We start from the raw sequence: 18311 nt of genomic DNA, 5'->3' as shown, positions 1-18311 counted from the left end.
AGGCACTGTCCCCTCGCTTGGCTGGGTGGGGGATGGGCAGGGTGATTTGGGGGCAGTAAGTGGGGAGATAGGGGCCTAGGGCAGAGCCTGCCCAGACTCTGATGAAACTGACCTGTGCCCGTCAAAGACCTGTGATTCACCCCTGACCTAAGCAAAGGGGGTGGGAGAGGGGACACTATCGGCCAAATTATCTTTTCTTATTTATGACGGTGCGAAGGAGGAGCAGAAGCGGTCCCCACACCACATCGCATGTTAACAAGCGGGTCAACACCGTGCTGTGATGACGAAGGTGATGGTGGTGATGGCGTTTGCTCTCATCAATAACCCCCATGGGAGGCTGCAGACTTGGGAGGATGGGGCTGGGGTTTGGGGTCAGCTGGAAGGCAACGGTCACACACCGGTCAAATTCAGTAGAGGCCATTCCTTTCCCCCAGACAGGAACCAATCGTCTAGAACAAACCCTGGCAGCCTCATTCCTTCCAGGTAATTTTTATAAATGAGCAGACACCCCTTCCAAGAGAGGACAAAAGGGAGAGGGTGTTTGTGTGCGCGTGCAAGTGCACGCATGTACACACAAGAGGCCTCCTTGCTTATCAACCCTATCTGGCCATTTATTTTAAAATCCATTAAAAGAGAGAGAGAGAAGGAGAATAAGATTGGCATTTTCCTCTTTAATTTCCTTGTTCCTGGACAGGACTCTTCACTTTCTACACATACACACACACACACACACACTCACACTTTGCAGTCAGGTGCAAAGTCCCAGGCCAGATCATTAAGTAGGAAGCCCAGCCAGGAATGTTTACCTAGAACCATGTCCGCCTTGGCAGGGCTAGGTTCATGCTCAGAACCGCCCTGTGCTTCGCAAACTCCAGTGTGAAAAAAAAACTCCAGCCATTTATTTTGCAGGGAATTTATAACAAATGCTGTTAAAGGCTTCGTCTTTTGACAGAGGTAATAATAAATTCACTGTTAAAGACGGTAGTTTAATTCCTTATACCTCCAATACTGCACAGAATAAACCATATTCATCACTGAGTAATTTTTTACCACATAAATCTTTAAAACTAACCGGTGAAGGCTGTTGAGACTGAAATATTGTGAATTTATTAGATATGCCCATGTAGTATTGGATTCAGAGGTTTCCGTTCGAATATATTATGGGGGAAATTTGTGTCTTTAACTGTAGCAGTCCCTCCATTTCCCGTCGCCTGTATTACAACAGACAGCTCCTCCAGAGTCAACTGCACGCTTATTAGACAGAGATTTAGTAATAAACTCCTCACTAATCTGCCAACGAGGCTGGCTGACATTTCGGTGAGATGCCCGATTTACAAGGCGTCGCAAAAGCTTTGTTTCTGTGTAATTATTTTCTCAAAAGGAATTCAGCCTTCCCAGACCGTCCCTGCCAGTGCTTCTGGGTCCTGCACGGGTTCAGCTCTCCAGCCAAAGTAGCAAGATGCTGACGAAAGCTGGGACCTCACTGGGAACACACGGGGTGGTCACTGCTACACAGGAGACAGCATTAGTTGTGGGGGGTTGGGATAATCGATTAGAACACAGAAAACCTGGGTTTTGCAGACATTCCCAGACATAATGGTATTTAAGGCAATAAAAAGATCATATTGATTCTCAAATTAGAAATAATGGGCGATGGTTTCCGAAAACTTGCCCTTCGCAAACTTTCATCTTGACGTATGACACATTAAAGATACAATTAAATCCTCGGATTTGAACAAAAACCCTTCCGCTCTACCACATTAATTCTGAGTGCAAACCCGCACCTGAGAGTACCCTGAAGCTTCCCCGCGATCTGCCGGCGGAGTGACATTTAAACGAACCCATTGGTTATGTCAAGTTGTAATGCCCTCTCCAGCTTCATTAAGGAAACACTCAGATTTTAATATTTATGAAAACTTTCTTTTCTTTCGGACGCAGAGATTCGGCAGCTTCTCCATCCCCACGAATCTTCTGTATTTGGGAAGAGTTCCAAATACAGAAAACTTCCGTGGGCCATTGTGAACCGTGCCTTTTTTAAAAAAATAAATAAATAAAATAAAATTGGTTTCTAACTGTTCAACAAAGGAGAAAAATCTGGCAATGCAAGACCGCAGCCCATCAGGATAATTGCTCAAAGACAGCACCCGGCTAGAAAGATAAGCGTAATACTAGCAATTAATATTCAGCATTTCACATTCCAGTCAAGAGGATGCCTCTCTTTGTGATGTGGATCGTGAGCTAAGAGTGTGGGGAGCCAGACTCCAAGCTCCGTCTTCCTCTCTGTGCGTGAGGATTAAGGAGAAAAAAAAAAGCCCCGACGACAACCCTGCTCCATCTGTAAATGAACAAACATCTTGATTTTATAGCTATTTGCTTTGTAAAACTGAGGAATGAAACAAAAATTACTGGATGCCTAAGTAACACTTTAATTCTGAATTCATTTACGCTGTAGCTGTGGAGTTGTCACAAACCATAATGCAGTATTTAATTAAAATAACAGAAGTGCATCCAGATATGTCCTGGGGTAGCTATCACCAAGTTAGAGTCTATGGCATCCGTATTTTATTTATGAAATGGCAGATTCTAAGGTGCAACTAGGCTGATACGAAAGCATAAACATTTTAAACCTGCATTTGTAGAAAGGCTCTGTTTGCTTTTTTTTTTTTTTTTCCTGATGCATGTTTAAATTTTTTCTTCCTTCTGTGGTTGGGGAAGGGGGTTCGCGCGATTGTTTTGCTGTGGATAAAGATCTCTCTTTCTGACTCTTGCCTTTCAACTATTGACCTCCCAAGTCTTCAGGCTGTGAAATCCCAGTCTGTTGTCATGGAAAGCCTCGTGAGAGTCACAGGAGCCCCGGCAAGCATGGGGCATCTTGGGCGGAACTTGGATGTGGATTTTCAGGAGGGGGGCGATGTGCAAACGTTTCCAGGCTCTCTGTGCCTGGTCCTTGCACCTGTGTTCCCACCTACAAATACCCCTTAGGGTTTGCATGCTAGCTTGCTTGCTCTATTCTGTGGATGTTCCCAGGCAGGCATACTGCTCCTTTTCATAAACGCCTAGCATCTATCTTACACGCACCCGCCATCTATCTCCTCGTTCACACGGGCTGTCCCATCCACCTCCTTGCCTGTAGAATTATGTTCAGCAAGGTCCCGATTTATAGGAAATAAATAATGAAAATGGAACGGACTGGGAAAGATAATCGAAACATTCAAATTGTTATTTTTCACTGTACTTTACACAAACAGGGCATCTGTAAACACCTAGAAAAGGTGTTGGCTGGTTCCTTAAAAAAAAAAAAAAGTGTCTTCTGGAGCGTGCTGACCACATGGGTCTCAATATCCTCTTTTTCCTGTCCTGTCATCTCTCTCCTGCTTTTTGATGCTGCGAGATCTCGCCGTGTTGAAATGGCAAAGGATGCCGGGCTTTTGCTTTCGTTCTCTCTGCTGCTTGTTCACCCTGTCCACAACAAGTTTTTTGTCGTCGCTTAGCCTTAATGAGCTAAGCCTAAGTCTTCTAAAACAGAAACCGTAATCACCATCAATGTTAAGGCAAAAAGCCCTCGCCGAGGCAGTATGGAGGTCCCCTGACAGGGGTCTCCTTCCCACCACAGCTCGATCCTATAGCGAGGGTCTCCTGAAGACAGGGCTGCTTCCACGCACTTGTAATTATTTTAGCCCCTTTCACAGGTCACAGAAAAAGTCAATTTCAATCGCAGCTAATTTCCGTCCAACAAGAGTTCGGTACTTTAAACCGCCCAAAATAATTGGATTCCAAACAAATTTAGGAAATTGAGTGTGTTGGAAAGCAAATAAAAATATCCTTTTGGTAAGGAGGAGGGTGAAAGTAGTAAAAATGGCCTTTTTCCCCCCCTCCCTTCTTTCCCCTTCACAACTTTGCCATTAAAGTTGCACCTACAGCTAGAAGTTTGTCCGTGAAAAATGGTCATTTTGTTTCTCTGCTCAAAGAATGTTATTAAAATGCTAATTTAAAAGAAAAAGGAGTTAAATATCTAGCGATGGTGCATTCTAATTGCAACCATAATGAGCTCTCTAAATGTGCGTGCCCCTGACACACACAGAGCATAAACTGCAGTAAACAGATCATTAGTACCCACGTTCATTTATTCTGGCGACCTCACCATGACCCCACCGAGGGTAGGGTGAAAAGCAGGTGGATCTGGCTGTGACACCCCCTAGAGGGATCCAGGAAATGAAGCTCTAAGCGGTTGTCATGGAAACGCCTATGTGTGCAGATGATGTAACACACCGACAGGCTGTAGGCTCCGCAACTGGGACGTTGCCTTTCCCTCGCCGGAACGATCCTGAGGATTAAATTATTCATTTCTTTAATTCACAAAGCAAAAGGCATCCTAATTTCCTGGGTGATGGGCAACTCTCTTGCATTTGTCTGGGGTCTGCCAACATGGTGACCTGTCATCTTCTCTTTCTCCCCCCAAAAACCCACCCTTGCATCCTACAGCCTTCACCCCAACTCCCCGGATCAGGCACAGTCAGGGCAGGGAAAGATAGCGGAAAGCCGACACCCAACATCTACACCTACAGAGGGGAAGTCTCAGACAGTAAGCTAAAATCAAGGACGGTGCCCTCTCCCGATGAGAAGGCGAGCAGCAGGGGCCAGATGCCTGCTTGTCCTGAACAAGGTGGCTTTGTTTAGGGCAGGGCAGGGTCAGGGCTGGCCCTGGGAACTACCAAGCTGGGACTCGGTGCTATGGCCCCAGACGAACACATCACCCCAGCAAGGTGCGAGAAAAGGAGAGCAAGGCAGCATCTGCTCACGCCTCCCACGTCCAATTGAGGGAATCGAGATTAATAAAAATAATTCTTTGGAGAATGATTCCGCTCTATCCTACCCTGTTTTGCACCAAACAACCTCAATAACCTTACGGCAACAGTAGAATAACTTTTCTCCTTTTTTTTATTTTTTTTTTAAAGGAAGCAGAAAAGACGATCTCTGGAAATTATTTTAAAATAAAAAATCTCCCAGCCTGTGCCTCCCCCCACCCCCCCTCCCCGTTGCACTTCAGATGAACCTGTGATATTGTAGCAATGGCCCTTGAAGTGCGGTGGGGAGGTGATTTAGGAGAATATTAAAGGCAATGTGGAGATTCGAGGCGCCTCTCTCAGGGAGATCTGGAGAAATACGCAGCACAGATGGGCCGAGCAGATTAAACATTTCCGTCACATTGTTTCCAAATTGTGTTGTGGTGCCTGAGGCTGGTACTGCGGTCAGAGCAAAACAGCGCAGTGCAGAGCTACGAGCTGCACAGTTTATGGAATCCATATTAATACGGCCGTCTCACATGGTCTCACAATCCTATCAGCTCGGAAATGGTGCTATTGTTCCTGAATCCTGCACTTGGCACCTTGTTTGTGCCCATCTGCAAAGTGTTTCCCTTCCCTTTCTCCTTTCTCTCTTCCTTAGGTAGAGTTCAAGTTGTTTGCTGCCTCCTTGCCTGTCGCGCCTCCCCCTCTTCCCTTCATAGCGGGTGACCTCTCTGTCCCGTAGCCCTGTGCGGCCGCTCTGTGTTTTGTTCACACAGCCGTCACCGACACCGTCCAGTGCATGCATGGACCCTGGTCAGTGTGTGAGCTTCAGACCCGAGGCTGTCCATGGCCTTGCCCTCCAAGGCCTGGGGACTCTCCATGTGGAGAGCAGCCTTCTCCCCAGGCTTAGGCGGTGGGGTGCGCTTTGTAGAGTCGGCGCCCTGAGCCCCCATCCGCTTTGGCTGACCACCCCGGCCTTTCCCCGTCCCCTTCCTTACACTCGGGTCTGTTCCCCCCAGCATCCAGGCCTATCCATCTCCAAGGTTAGCAAGTACCCTGAAATTTCACAATAAATAAAACTGGCTCAATTGAGGCAAATTTAATGATTCATTTTTATTATGATTTATAGACCAAAACTCTGAATAATGGAAAAAGAGAAAAGGATTGCCAAGAACTTAAAACACAGTGCAAACCAGCCCGGAGAAGCTGCCAAGCGGCCCGGGGTCGCAGCCAAGCGCCGAGCGCGGATCCTCTCACAGGTTCCAGCGCCGCTAACCCACCAGCCACCCAACTGCTGTCTCCTTAGGAAAACCTCTTCATAGAACTGCCTGTCCTGACAGGGGCACCTGTTTGTCTTTGGCGAGCAATTCCCACGCTCAGCCTCGTTTTTCAGTTGGAAGGGTGCTGAGTTGGAGCCTTCAGTTTATTTAATAATTTATATCCTGAGAAAGCACAAAATGTCCAAAACTGGATTTAAGAGTAGAGGACTTGTGGGCCCATCTAGAGTAAAAATATAACGTTCTTTGGCTGATCCTGGAGTATTGCAAAGCTACTCTGCTTAGGAATTAAAATCCCCACCTCCCACCCCCATTTACTAATGATAATGTATGAGGCACAAGCACTAATAAGATAAATAAGCAATCATAAACCAATAATTCTGTGATTGATTGGCTTTTCCCATTCATATATCAAGCTTTTATTGATCATTCACGTTAGGGACTGATTGATTGTCCTCTTGAAGAGGAATCCGCTGGCTTACAAGCACTCAGGTGGCTGAAGGAGCCAACGTGTGAGCCGTCCTCTGGGAACCTTGTTCCTCGGAAGCCCACGGCCCCTTCCAATGTTTCCATCAGGAATGTTCTCAGGGGACATTGGATTTGGATGGAAGCTACGAGAGGCCACCACAACTTCTAAGTCACAGCTTAAAGAGGTGGTGCCTTAGAGGGGGACAGTCACGTTCGGTCAGCCTTTGGAGAAGGGGCGGACCCCGCCACCCGAGGGCTGAAGCCTAGAAGAGGATCCTTGTTTCTTTCAGTGTATTGTTTTAAAGGGGTGCTGAGGGTGTGGCCACACTGGGCCCAAGCGCAGACAGGTCCAGGCCAGAAAGACCGTTGCGTTTTCCCCCGACAGTGCTGGCTCACAAGCAGCAGAGAGCTCTTCCACCTTAGGGAACCTGACCAAAACCTCAGGAACAAGGCTCTTGTATGCAGGTGCAGCAAACTAACACTGATTTCTGGGGGTCGAAGACCCTTCCCCAGCCACCTGCATACAGGCCAGAGGTCCCGACTCCAGGTTTCAAGAATCTGTGCCCTAAAGGGTGGCGAGTTCCTTTTGTTGCAACAGCCTAGGATTCACTGAGCCTAGAAATTGAATTCTCATCCCAAGACGGGATGGTCATTCCAGGTCATGTCTGTGCTACTCCAGGGGAGCCATGGAAGAGCTTATACAAATAGGAACCAGCAGGGAGGAGAGAAATTAAAATGCAGCAATCATGGAGTAGGGGTATTTAATCTCTTTTAAGGCTTATGATGGGCGCCCGCTGGTCTCCCCCCATACTCCCTGACACCTACTGACAGGGTATGCGCAGCACCACACAGGGACTCAGGGCCCTGTGACAGGAGGAGCGCCGAGGAGGTCCGTGATAGTCTTGAAACCATAAACAGCAATGGGAAGCCACTGGAGGCAGAGTGCCGCTGTGAGCTGTCCCAGCGTTGGTGGCCACACTGCTTTTCATTTATAGAATTCGCTGTTCTTTTTATGGAAGGTTTGGTAGGGCTGTTTTTTGTTTTGTTTTGTTTTGTTTCCTTGTTGATGAAGATTAGCAGCATAAATCCTTTTACAGCAGTGTGCAATCCCCCCCATAAACACTTCTGGTTGTTGCCACATCTATTTCCGGTTCCCTCTGCACTCCGCTCAGCCGTGCCACCGCCAACATCTCCAACCGGAAAATGCAGTCCAAAGAGCCAACTTCTTCCTTTATAAGACTTCTTCATGGTGGGGGGGGGGGGGGGCGTGGAAGTTCAAGGAAGAGGGGCAAAGTTGATGTTGAGAGAAACAGGTATCTAAGAGAGCTGTAAAATAGGTACAATGGACATCTCCTATACTTTCAAGTGACAGGCATCTGAAAAGATTGTGTGGCCAAAACACAGGCCGACATGAAGGCTTATTGTGGGTTTGTTTTTTTTTAATAGCTTTTTATATTCTCTAAAGCGTCTTCAGTTAACAGTCTCACATTGTTAAAACCTCAGCTCCGCCGCCCCCCAGTCCATGCCGAAGCTGGAGCGCTTGTGGCATTCTGAGGTCTAGCACTGTCATTGCAGGGGAGCCCCGTCACTTTGGAAGTGGAGACGCTGCCGCCTGGAGAAGTTTCCTGCCTCCTGGGAACTTCACAGCACGCTCCCAGTCCTCCCAAACATCTGGCCCTGGAGAAGTCAGACTTTATGGAAAACAATGATCCCAGAAATGCGGTTCTCTCTGCCATCCTAAAACTAAAATCCAAGAATCAGCAACTTAATAAAAATGCAGTAAATTAGCTCCTCTAGACAAGAGCAGAGTTCATTCAGAGCTGGGGTCTGCCTGGCTGAGCCAGTACTCTCTCCATTTTAATAGTTTAATAAAAATTAGCATAATTAACGAACATCTGTATGATCCAGAGTGGTGCAATTTGGCACTTGGAAACGAGGGCTTAAACATGATTGCTGTGAGTTTAATGTTGTTTTAATTCTTTCTGGCACTGTGCAGTGAAATAAACGTTTGGTGGTGATGGTTCTCGGCCGGATCTCATTTGCATTTTTCTCCCTTTGATTATGAGCAATCGTGGACTCCCCAGCAATTCATCAAAGTAGAAATTATTTTAAAATACCTCGTGGTGTTCAGATTGGGCTGGAGCAAGGCATGGGGGATGGTAGTGGGAGAGAAGGCTAGAAATTTTCCATTCATGCTTTAAACATCGCAGCCCTGTAGCCCTTTCACGGGGATCCAGCCAAGGGAGAAAATCTGGAAAAGACAGATCTCGGGACCTGTAGGTGCTTTGATTGAGCTCCCAGGCACCCGCAGCAGGAGACATATGGTCTGTGAGCCGGTGCCATCCTCCTTCCACTTCTGCCCGCTCTTTTGTTTTGAAGGGCAGAGAGTTGATTTCTCTCTTTTTGGCTCTCACCACCGTGGTGAGGCCACGGCGTCTGCAGTCCGCAGGTCGGGGTTCCCCTCAAGCAAGAGTGAAGTCACAGGGAGTCCGGCCTTCGCAGGTGCCCCGCGGAGCCTCATTTTGCTCCCTCTTGCAGTTGGCAGAGAGCACCTTCCCAAGGCCTGGTCCCTCCTCCTGGCGTGAGGGCTAACGGGGAGCAGTGTGGAGTAAGAGTCAGAGTCAGGAGTCCTGACAGCCCCCAGGGAGCAAATGCCTCTGCAAACCTCTGCAGGCATGAAGCCGGGGCAGCTGGCAGGCAGAAGGCCGCACTTGCCACGTGTTTAAGCAAATTGACTTTGAGCCAAAGACTGGGAGCCGGCCCTGGGCCTCCCCTCTGCCTGTGGGATCGCAGAAGGGCGAATGCCAGATTTTCTGAGTTACAGGGAGAGGGAGACACAGCACGTGTTTCCTCTTCCCAGCGAGGCCCCATCGACTTGAACAGTCCAGAGGCTCAGGCAACATAGGGCAGCGCTGAAAGAAGACTTAAGGGAGAACCTGCCCTCACTCAGTGTTGGGAAATGGGCGGCAGTATAACTGGTACCGAGCGGAGCTTCAAAATGTTCTGACATGAATTTTTAAAAACAAAAATAAAACGTAAGAGATGGGTGTTTGGCACTGTTAAGATGCCATATCACAGGGCCCGACTGAAGCCCTAGCAACACTGCTTCCCATCCAGCTTCCTGCTAAAGCACCTCTTGGGAGGCAGCAGGTGATGGCTCAAGCGCTTGGGCCCCTGCCACCCATGGATCTGGATAGAGTTCCAGGCTCCTGGCTCATCGCTGGCTAAGCCCTGGCCGTTGTGACCATTTGAGGACTGAACCAGAGGATGGAAGATCTCTCCATCCCTCTGTGTGTGTGTCTGTCTGGCTGTCTCTGTCTCTCTGCTTTCCAAACAAAAATGAAAATAAAGAAAAAAAAATGTAAAATGTCCTGACAGTCATAGGCTAAAGGATCCTGGGTAATTTCCCATAAGGCAGTGCAAACAGCATGAAGAAGTTGCCCTGGAGAAAGAAGGGAATGAGAAAGTATAGAATAGGAGGAAGTGGAGGGTGCATTCCAGTATTTATTACTGATTTTTTAAAAGGCAATTCATGGGGTGGGTGTTTGACCCAAACGTTAAGCTACCTGCATCTCATAGTGGAGTGCCTGGGTGCTAATCCTGGCTCTACTTCCAATTTTAGCTTCCTGCTGATGTGCACCCTGGGAGACAGCAGGAGTGATGGCTCAAGGACTTGCGTCCCTGCCACCCAGACTGAGTTCCGGGCTATGGCCTTTGGACTGGCCCCCTGCCCTAGCTGTTGCAAGCATTTGGGGAGTGCACTAGCAGACAGAAGACCTCTGTGTGTGTGTGTGTCTGTCTCTCTCTCTGTGTCAAATTTTAAAAAGAAAAAGGCTGCTTGCTGCTCCCACAAGGATCAGGTCAGTAGCCTTACGTATTGTAGCATTTGAGCCTCTCCTTGGTATTTAGGGCTCCATCTGGGGCGACTGTCTCCACAGGCAGTTGATCTCTTCCTGCCACAACCATCTCCATCAGCAGGGAAATAGCTTGGAGTTTGTTGTAAATAGATCTGCTCTACTGAGAGCACCAATTCCCACTGCCCCCTTCATTTCATCATAACCTCATGTAACAAGTATTTGGCCCAGCCTGTGCCGGGTGCCACACTGGAGCTGAGGACGCATCAGCAAACAAACGGCCCTCAGATCTTTCCATCTCACGGTGACAGCGAGACACAGAGGCAGGTGTTAGGCAGCACGAGGAACTCGTTCCCGGAGGAGGGCCTGGCGCTGTGGGCCCTGTGGCCCTCAGCAGAAAGTGGGGAGAAGAGGTTCCTGGAGAGTAGGTGGCTGCGGAACTGAGATCCAAAGGCTGCTGGGGAGTCAGGCCGAGGGAAGGCGCCAAGGTGAGAGCGCCTGGGGCTCATGGGAGTGGCTGAGACCAGTCCTGTTTTCCCAAGGGCTCGCCAGATTAGGCTGTGAATGACAGTCCTGGCTGGCGAGTGGGACCAAGTCATGCTGAGCCTTGTCTGTCTTGTCAGGAAGTTGAGTTGATGGTTAAGACACCCACGTCCCACATTGGAGGCACCTGGGGAAGACCTTGCTCTCTGTCTCTCTCTTTCTCACTGTCCACTCTGCCTGTCAAAAAAAAAAAAAAAAAAGATGCTTGGGGAATAACAGTATTGACGTGAACTCTGAAATGACCTTCCGAATAGCGGTAGTGTTCTCTGCAAAGGGCCTACTCTTCTGTTTGGTTAAAAGACATACAAAGCTCCTTAGGTTCAGCCCTGGCGTCCAATATGCTAAGGTTGTGATGTAGACAGGAAGCCGGCACCACGCAAACGTTTGCTCTCCCCTCCAGATGACGTCTGTGAACGGAGTGATCCCCTCAGGGTATGAACTGCTCATACCGATGGTGCCAACGGGGGAGCCACCCAGCAGTGTGTCCGTGTGATCATGGTAACAAACAGACCGGAGAAGGCCCAGACTCCAACTGAAACTGCCCTCTCTCCCTCTCCAGGAGTACAACATGTACGGCTGGTGGGTAGGAGAACTCAACAGCCTCGTTGGCATTGTTCCAAAGGAGTATCTCACCACCGCGTTTGACCTGGAGGAGAACTGAAGTCCAGGTTCCGGAACGTCATCCCGGAACCGCCCCGGTAGGCTGGAAACTGTCGGCCCTGACTGACGTTCTCTGTGAGAGCTGGGAGGGGAGTGGCTTTTCTGCGGTTTTCAGAAGTGAGGCTAACACTTCACCATTGAAAGAAAATGGGTCTGGAAGTGTTCTTTCCTGGTTCAGCTTAAAAAATGACAGAAAATCTAAAATAAGGGTGACTTACTTAGCACAGAAACTTTTTTCTCTCTCATCTGTAAACTGTGGAGGTGCAGGTCCCGGGTACCTTCTCTTCCTGCTCCACTGTGCATGCCCAACATTCTCAAGGTTACCTCATGGTCAATAAGGATGCTCCAGCTCCAGCTAACACATCTGCATCCTACCCAGCAAGAAAGAAAATGAAAGGAGAAGGGCGTCTCCTTTCCCTTTAAGGACGTTTTTCAAATGTTGCGTGCCCCCCTCCACTTTGGCTCACATATTAGAATTTGGATCTGCAGACATACCACACTGCAAAGATGGCTTTATTCTAAGTTTCCCTGTGCCCAGCTTAAAAGTAGGGGGTTCATTAGTACATACGCAAAAAGAGAAGGATGGATACTGAAAGGCAAGTTCCAACTTCTGCCACAAACTCTGGTTTCTGTGTCCTTAGACCTAGGGAACCATTTTGCTCAAACGGTCACACACTGCAACATGACTGGCCAAGAGCAGGAAGCCAGGATGAGGGATGCTACAGGACATAATCATATTAACTTTGAAGTAATAAAGAATACGGTTTGTGTCTTATGAGCAAGAACCGCACTATGTTTTAAAACAGTGGGAGTGAATGTTTGCTTTGGGCGCGATAACAGTAGGAGCCACTTTGGTGCGGAGTGGGTTTTGTTTAGGATTCAAACAGTGATGAAGGGCGCCCAAGACCGGCGCGATGTCTTGCGCTTCGTCTTCCAGCCGGAAGTGGGGGCAGCCCCCGTTGCTGGGGGCGAAGGATGACAGCCGTGTGGCAGTGATACAGAGCGTCCTTGGAGTCCTGCAGGCTGGGGCCCACGCCAGTGTGCAGCCACAGCTGAGTGAGTTCATTTAGGAGAGTACATAAGGATAGATCTTCCTCTCCGGTGCCCTTGTACACCACGGAGCATCATCAGCCCGGGCCTGTTGCTCAAGGTTTGCCTTTATGACTGTCCAGATGAGGGCTCTGCTTCCTGACCATGAAGGAAGAAGAGCTGGAAGTTTTCTATCAAATCGAAACAGCTTCACCCTGCTTCTCTCTGTCATTTGTTTAAAGTTGTTTATCTCTTTATTCTCCTTAGCCCGATAATTCTACTTGGAGGAGTTTCTCCTGCAGCCATACTTGCACACACGTGAAATGCTATGCATGGAAGGCTACTTGTTTGTAGTAACAACTGATGGGAAATGGCCTAAATGTTCAAGTAATTGTAACACATTCATAAACTTGAATTCTATGCAAAAGTTAAAAAAAAAGAAATTATGAAATACATTCTGAGATATGTTAACAACTTTAAAAAAGGGGGCCAGCGCTGTGGCATAGTGGGTAAAGCCGCCGCCTGCAGTGCTGGCATCCCCTACTGAGTCCCAGCTGCACCACTTCTGCTTCAGCTCTCTGCCATGGCCTGGGAAAGTGATGGAAGATGGGTCTATGCACGCACTTGGGAGACCTGGAAGAGGCTCCAGGCTCCTGGCTTCGGATCGGCCCAGTTCTGGCCGTTGAGGCCAACTGAGGAGTGAACCAGTGGATGGAAGATCTTGCTCTCTATCTCTGCCTCTGCCTCTCTATAACTCTGCCTTTCAAATAAATAAATAAATCTTCTAAAAAAAAAAAAACTTTAGAAAAAAAGAAACAGCAGCAACAAAAAAAGAGCAGGCTGAGTCTGCCCCATTTGGGAATGGAGGCTACATACACCTTTTTTTAATATATGTATGAGCTGTTTCCAGAAGGAGAGAGAAAGGAGCACTGGTTGCCTTCAGGGACAGAAAAACTCTAAGACTAAGACGGTAACGACGGGAGACTTTCCACCCGGTGTCCTTTTAGCCTTCTGTATTTTGAATCATTAAAGCAAATGTATGCATCTCTCCCCCTTTAGGAAACGTATTCTTCTCTCTACCCTGCCTTTATAAAGAAACTGATCGAGAGCCTCAACTCCTGACCGCCACCACCCCACCACGCCAGCCAGAGACCCAAGCCACCTTGTGGTGACTGTAAACCACCAATGAGACAAGTGGGGAAGCCACACTCCCCAGACCTGTTCCTAAACCAGCCTGGTGCTGACTCGGCCCCCTCTCTCCACGCTGCCTTCTCCACACACCTGTCAAAAAGAAGGTGCAAGAAAAGCCCTAGGAGGAGAAGTTTCTTGTTGTTTTGGCTGATTTGAAAAGCACAAATAAACTTCAGATTTTATTCTTTGCTGTGTGATGGTATTCAGTTCTTTTGTTGTTGTCGTTGTATAGGAGACGAAGACATTAAGAAAGGCAGCTCTCGTCCAGGGGTTCACTCCCCAGGCGCCCACTATGGCTGCGACTGAGCCATGTTAGAGTCTGGAGCGGGAACTCCCCCGGATCTCCATGGCTGCTAGGGACCTAGCAGGCTCTGCATTAACAGGAGGCTGGAGTCGGGGGCCAGAGCCAGGGATGGAAGCCAGGCACTCTGACATGAGAAGTGGGCGCCTTAACTGCTAGGCCAGAAGACCCCGCTGAGCTCCTTTTTGTAATGGAATCAAAATGCTGTCTCTGGAAGTCTCACTCACCACGGCCGAGCAAAGTGGGAGGGGACAGACAGAAAACAGAAGCGCAGGCCGGCACTGTGGCACAGTGGGCGAAGCTGCCACCTGCGACACTGGCATCCCATATCAGAGCGCTGGTTCGAGTCCCAGCTGCTCTGCTTCTGATCCGGCTCCCTCCTAATGCACCTGGGAAGGCAGCAGATGATGGCCCAAGGACTCGGGCCCCTGCCACCCATTTGGGAAACCGGGAGGGAGCTCCTGGCTTCAGTCTGGCCCAATCCTGAGCATTGCAGCCATTTTGGGAGTGAACCAAATGGAAGATCTCTCTCTCTCTCTCTCTCTCTCTCTCACTCTTTCAAATAAATAAAATAAATCTTTTTTTAAATAAAATAAATAAAAAAAGAAAGAAAAGAAAAGCCCAGAGAGAGCAGGACACTGGCAGTTGTTTCTCAGATCAGAATCAGCGCTGAAGCCCAGGCCTGCTGGTTTCCAGCTCACATCTTGGATTCCCTTTGGTTGGCTGTGGTTGGCTCCATAGCTATGGGTTCTGCATGCTTGGACGCAAGCAACAGCAGATAAAATCGTGTCTGTGATGAACATGGGCAGCCTTCTTTCTTGCCATTATTCCCTACACAATAGAGCATAGCAAGTCTACATTGTCTTCAACATTGTCAGTAATCTGGCGATGACTTAAAATAGACAGATGTGTGTAGGTTCTATTCAAATACTACAGCGTTTTGTGTACGGGACTTGAACATCCACGTGTTTTAGTATCTGATGGGGGCCTTATGGGGAACCCATCCCCACTGATATCGAGGAGCAACTATTCTTGCTTATCTTTCAGAAGGATGTATTTATTTATTTATTTATTTAAAGCGGAAAGTGACACAGAAAGAGAGAGTAATGGTGGGGCAGATCCAGGCCAAAACCAGGAGCCCAGAACTCCATCCCGGTCTCCTATGTGGGTAACAGGGGCCCAAGCACTTGGGCCATCAGCCACTGCTTTCCCAGGTGCATCGGCAGGGGGTGCTGAATCAGAAGCAGAACAGGGGCCAGCGCTGTGGCATAGCTGGTAAAGCCACCGCCTGCAGTGCCGGCATCCCATATGGGTGCTGGTTTGAGTCCCGGCTGCTCCACTTCCAATCCAGCTCTCTGCTATGGCCTGGGAAAGCAGTAGAAGATGGCCCAAGCCTTTGGGCCCCTGCACCCATGTGGGAGACCCGGAGGAAGCTCCTGGGTCCTGGCTTCGGATCAGCCCAGCTCCGGGAGTTTGGCCATCTGGAGAGTGAACCAGTAGATGGAAGACCTCTTTCTCTGTCTCTGCCTCTGCCTCTCTGTAACTCTGACTTTCAAATAAATAAATCTTTAAAAGGAAGAAGAAGCAGAGCAGCCAGGACTCGAACTGATGCTCCGACAGGGGCTACAGCAGCTCAGCTCACTGTGCCACAGTGCCAGCCCTTCCTTGATGGCTTCTTATGGACTGAATCTCCCTGAAACAAGAAAGAGCCAGAGGCAAGGTCCTGGAGTCAGCACGTTGGAAAGCTTCTCTCCAGGCCTTGGGTTGGTTAACTATCCCACTGTGTCCTGCGCCCCAGCTAGGGGCTGAAGGAGGCGTTTGAGGCAGGCTAGCGATTACAGGGCTCCCTGTTCCCCTTTCCTGTCGCCTGTTCCCACCACTCAGGCCATCTGAGTGCTGAAGACACAGCAAAACGTGGCTAAGGATGGAACTCCAGAACCAGCTCCCAGATCACTGTGTTCTCTCGAGTCAGATGTTTGACCTTTTATGCCGCAACTTCCTCACCTTAGAAGGGGCAGACCCTGTCTCACTGGGTCACTAGGTGATAGGAAGACCAAAGGATTTAACAGGTGTAACACTCTCGGAACAATGCCAAACAGAGTAACTGCTCAGTGAAGGTTAGCTGTTGTTACTGGCTGACTCTCTCCACGAGAATTTTCCAGATAGGTAACAGAGCAACGACCGAAATGTCATTACGACACAATGTCATTCCTGAAGCTGCCTGCTCAGAGCGGTCCTGGATTGGTAGTAAGCTTCCTCGTCTCTGTCGCAACCATACTGAAGCCTTGGAGTAAGACACGCATCTCCCATCACTCCCAGAGAGAAACCAGGAAGCCAACAGGGGCGTCAGTGGGCTCCAAGTCTCTCAATAAAGTATTTTATGTCAACTATTCACTTACAAATGTTCTGACCCAGGAGTTTCAAGAGGAAACCTTTTTTGTCTATGATAGACAAGGAGGTAAGAGAAAGGGACAATTTAGAACTGGGTCATGGGGGGAAAAGCAATACAGACGTGTCCATAATGTCCCCTCCACTTTACATGGGTGCTACAGGAGAACGAACCACTAGGTGGCAGCATACGAGCAGATGAACCAAAGCGAACCAATAGCCTCCTGTGTTGGGCACCTCTGCACCAATCCCAGCCCACAGGTAAGGACAATGGGCATTGTTCTGAAGGGTTTAGCAGAGAGAGCAAACACAAACCCCTCTATGTCCCACACCCCACCCTTCCCTGGAGAAGTCCCAGGAACCCAAGTCTGGAAGGCCGAGATCCATGGTGTCCCTGCCCTGTGCCTGGGACGCTAGAAAAGGGGATACCAGAAGAGGAAGAGCGGTATCTGGGTGTGTGTGTGTGTGTGTGTGAAAACTGGGTTCCAAAAGGAACAGGGTCAATGTAACTTCTTGGCTCTGAACAGCACGATCATTGGCTTCCAGCCTTTACAACAGAATCCCCGAGTGCCATGGCTTCTCTACCTGTGGACCACAAGAACCATTTACCAAATGGGCACCAAAAGGTAAGCACCGCACTCAAACCTCTCGCCCTTCTAGCTGAAGGGCAAGAAATTAGCAGTGCTAAGCAAATGGACTGATCGGGAATCTGGCCTGCAGCTGTCATGGCCGTGCTGACCTTGTTACCATGCAAGAAAGGGTAGAGTGGGGCGGCGCTGTGGCATAAGTGGTCAAGCCATAGCCTGCGAGACCCGCATTCCATATGGGTGCCGGTTCGAGTCCCAGATGCTCCACTTCCAATCCAGCTCCCTGCTAATGCGCCCGGGAAAACAGCAGAAGATGGCCCATAGGAGAAGCTCCTGGCTGCTGGCTTCAGCCTGGCCTAGTCCTGGCCATTGCAGCCATTTGGGCAGTGAACTACAGATGGAAGAGTCTCTCTCCTCTCTAACAGAAAGCAAGGCTTTTGAGTTGCTTGAACTGTCTATAAGCTCAAGGACATTGTTGGTGCAGAGTGCTAAAGGAGACCTTTGGACGCTGTGAATTCCTGCATTCCCTTGGAAACCCAGCAAATCTGCTCCCCTCTCAATTTGACAGCCACCGGCTTAGCCAACAGCCTCAGAGGGCAACTGGCTAATTAGATTGCAGCTTCCCCGTTGGACTCTCCTAACCAAATCCCCAGCTCGCTGCCAGCCATTAACTGGATAGTGGGCAACGGAGCACTCAGCTAACCCCATTAAGTGTGGGCTGGCTTCTTATCACCCACCACACGGCTGGTGGGTGAAACAGGAGACAGCTGAAGAGGAACGGTGTTTTCCTTTCTTTATGTTACGTAATCAAGGAGAACCTAAGAAACTAAGATCCCTTATACGGAACTTACCGACCGCCCATTGGACAATCCAACTTGGGGCTGCACTGTCCAAGCTGAGAATATTCGGTGCTCTGAAATACTAAATGTAGCTGAAATACTTCAGCCATATGGCATTTAAAAAGACATTTTTCTAGTGTGTTTTGTTTTCCGCATAGCTAGCAAAATAGCATAGGTTTTGTTTTCCAATGACCTCAACATTAACTTTTCCCATTTGATGACCTGTTAAACCTCTTAGAAATCTGTTTAATTCAAAACCAAATACATCTTTCCCTCTGGTGAATAAAAATGGGAAAGTGGAGAGAATTCCTGTTGTCTCATTCTCTAAACCCAAGGTGATCCCATTTTCCAGAGATTTTATCCAAACATAAGCAAGAGCCTTGACCT

At 48.8% G+C, this 18311-nt stretch overlaps 1 protein-coding gene across 1 annotated transcript in view; it reads left to right on the top strand.

The window, feature by feature from the left end:
* The window catches only part of SKAP1 (src kinase associated phosphoprotein 1), a 269723-nt gene extending 258133 nt beyond the window's left edge, over positions 1-11590 (top strand). The window contains exon 11 of the mRNA XM_062175070.1: positions 11489-11590. Coding sequence (XP_062031054.1) covers positions 11489-11590 — 102 coding nt within the window. The remainder of the gene's footprint in view (positions 1-11488) is intronic.
* Positions 11591-18311: the final 6721 nt, after the last annotated feature.

Source organism: Lepus europaeus, chromosome 18 (genome assembly GCF_033115175.1).
Source record: "Lepus europaeus isolate LE1 chromosome 18, mLepTim1.pri, whole genome shotgun sequence".
Classification (NCBI taxonomy): Eukaryota; Metazoa; Chordata; class Mammalia; order Lagomorpha; family Leporidae; genus Lepus; species Lepus europaeus.
Note: the sequence above shows the minus strand (reverse complement) of the source record. Positions and strands in the feature narration are given on the sequence as shown.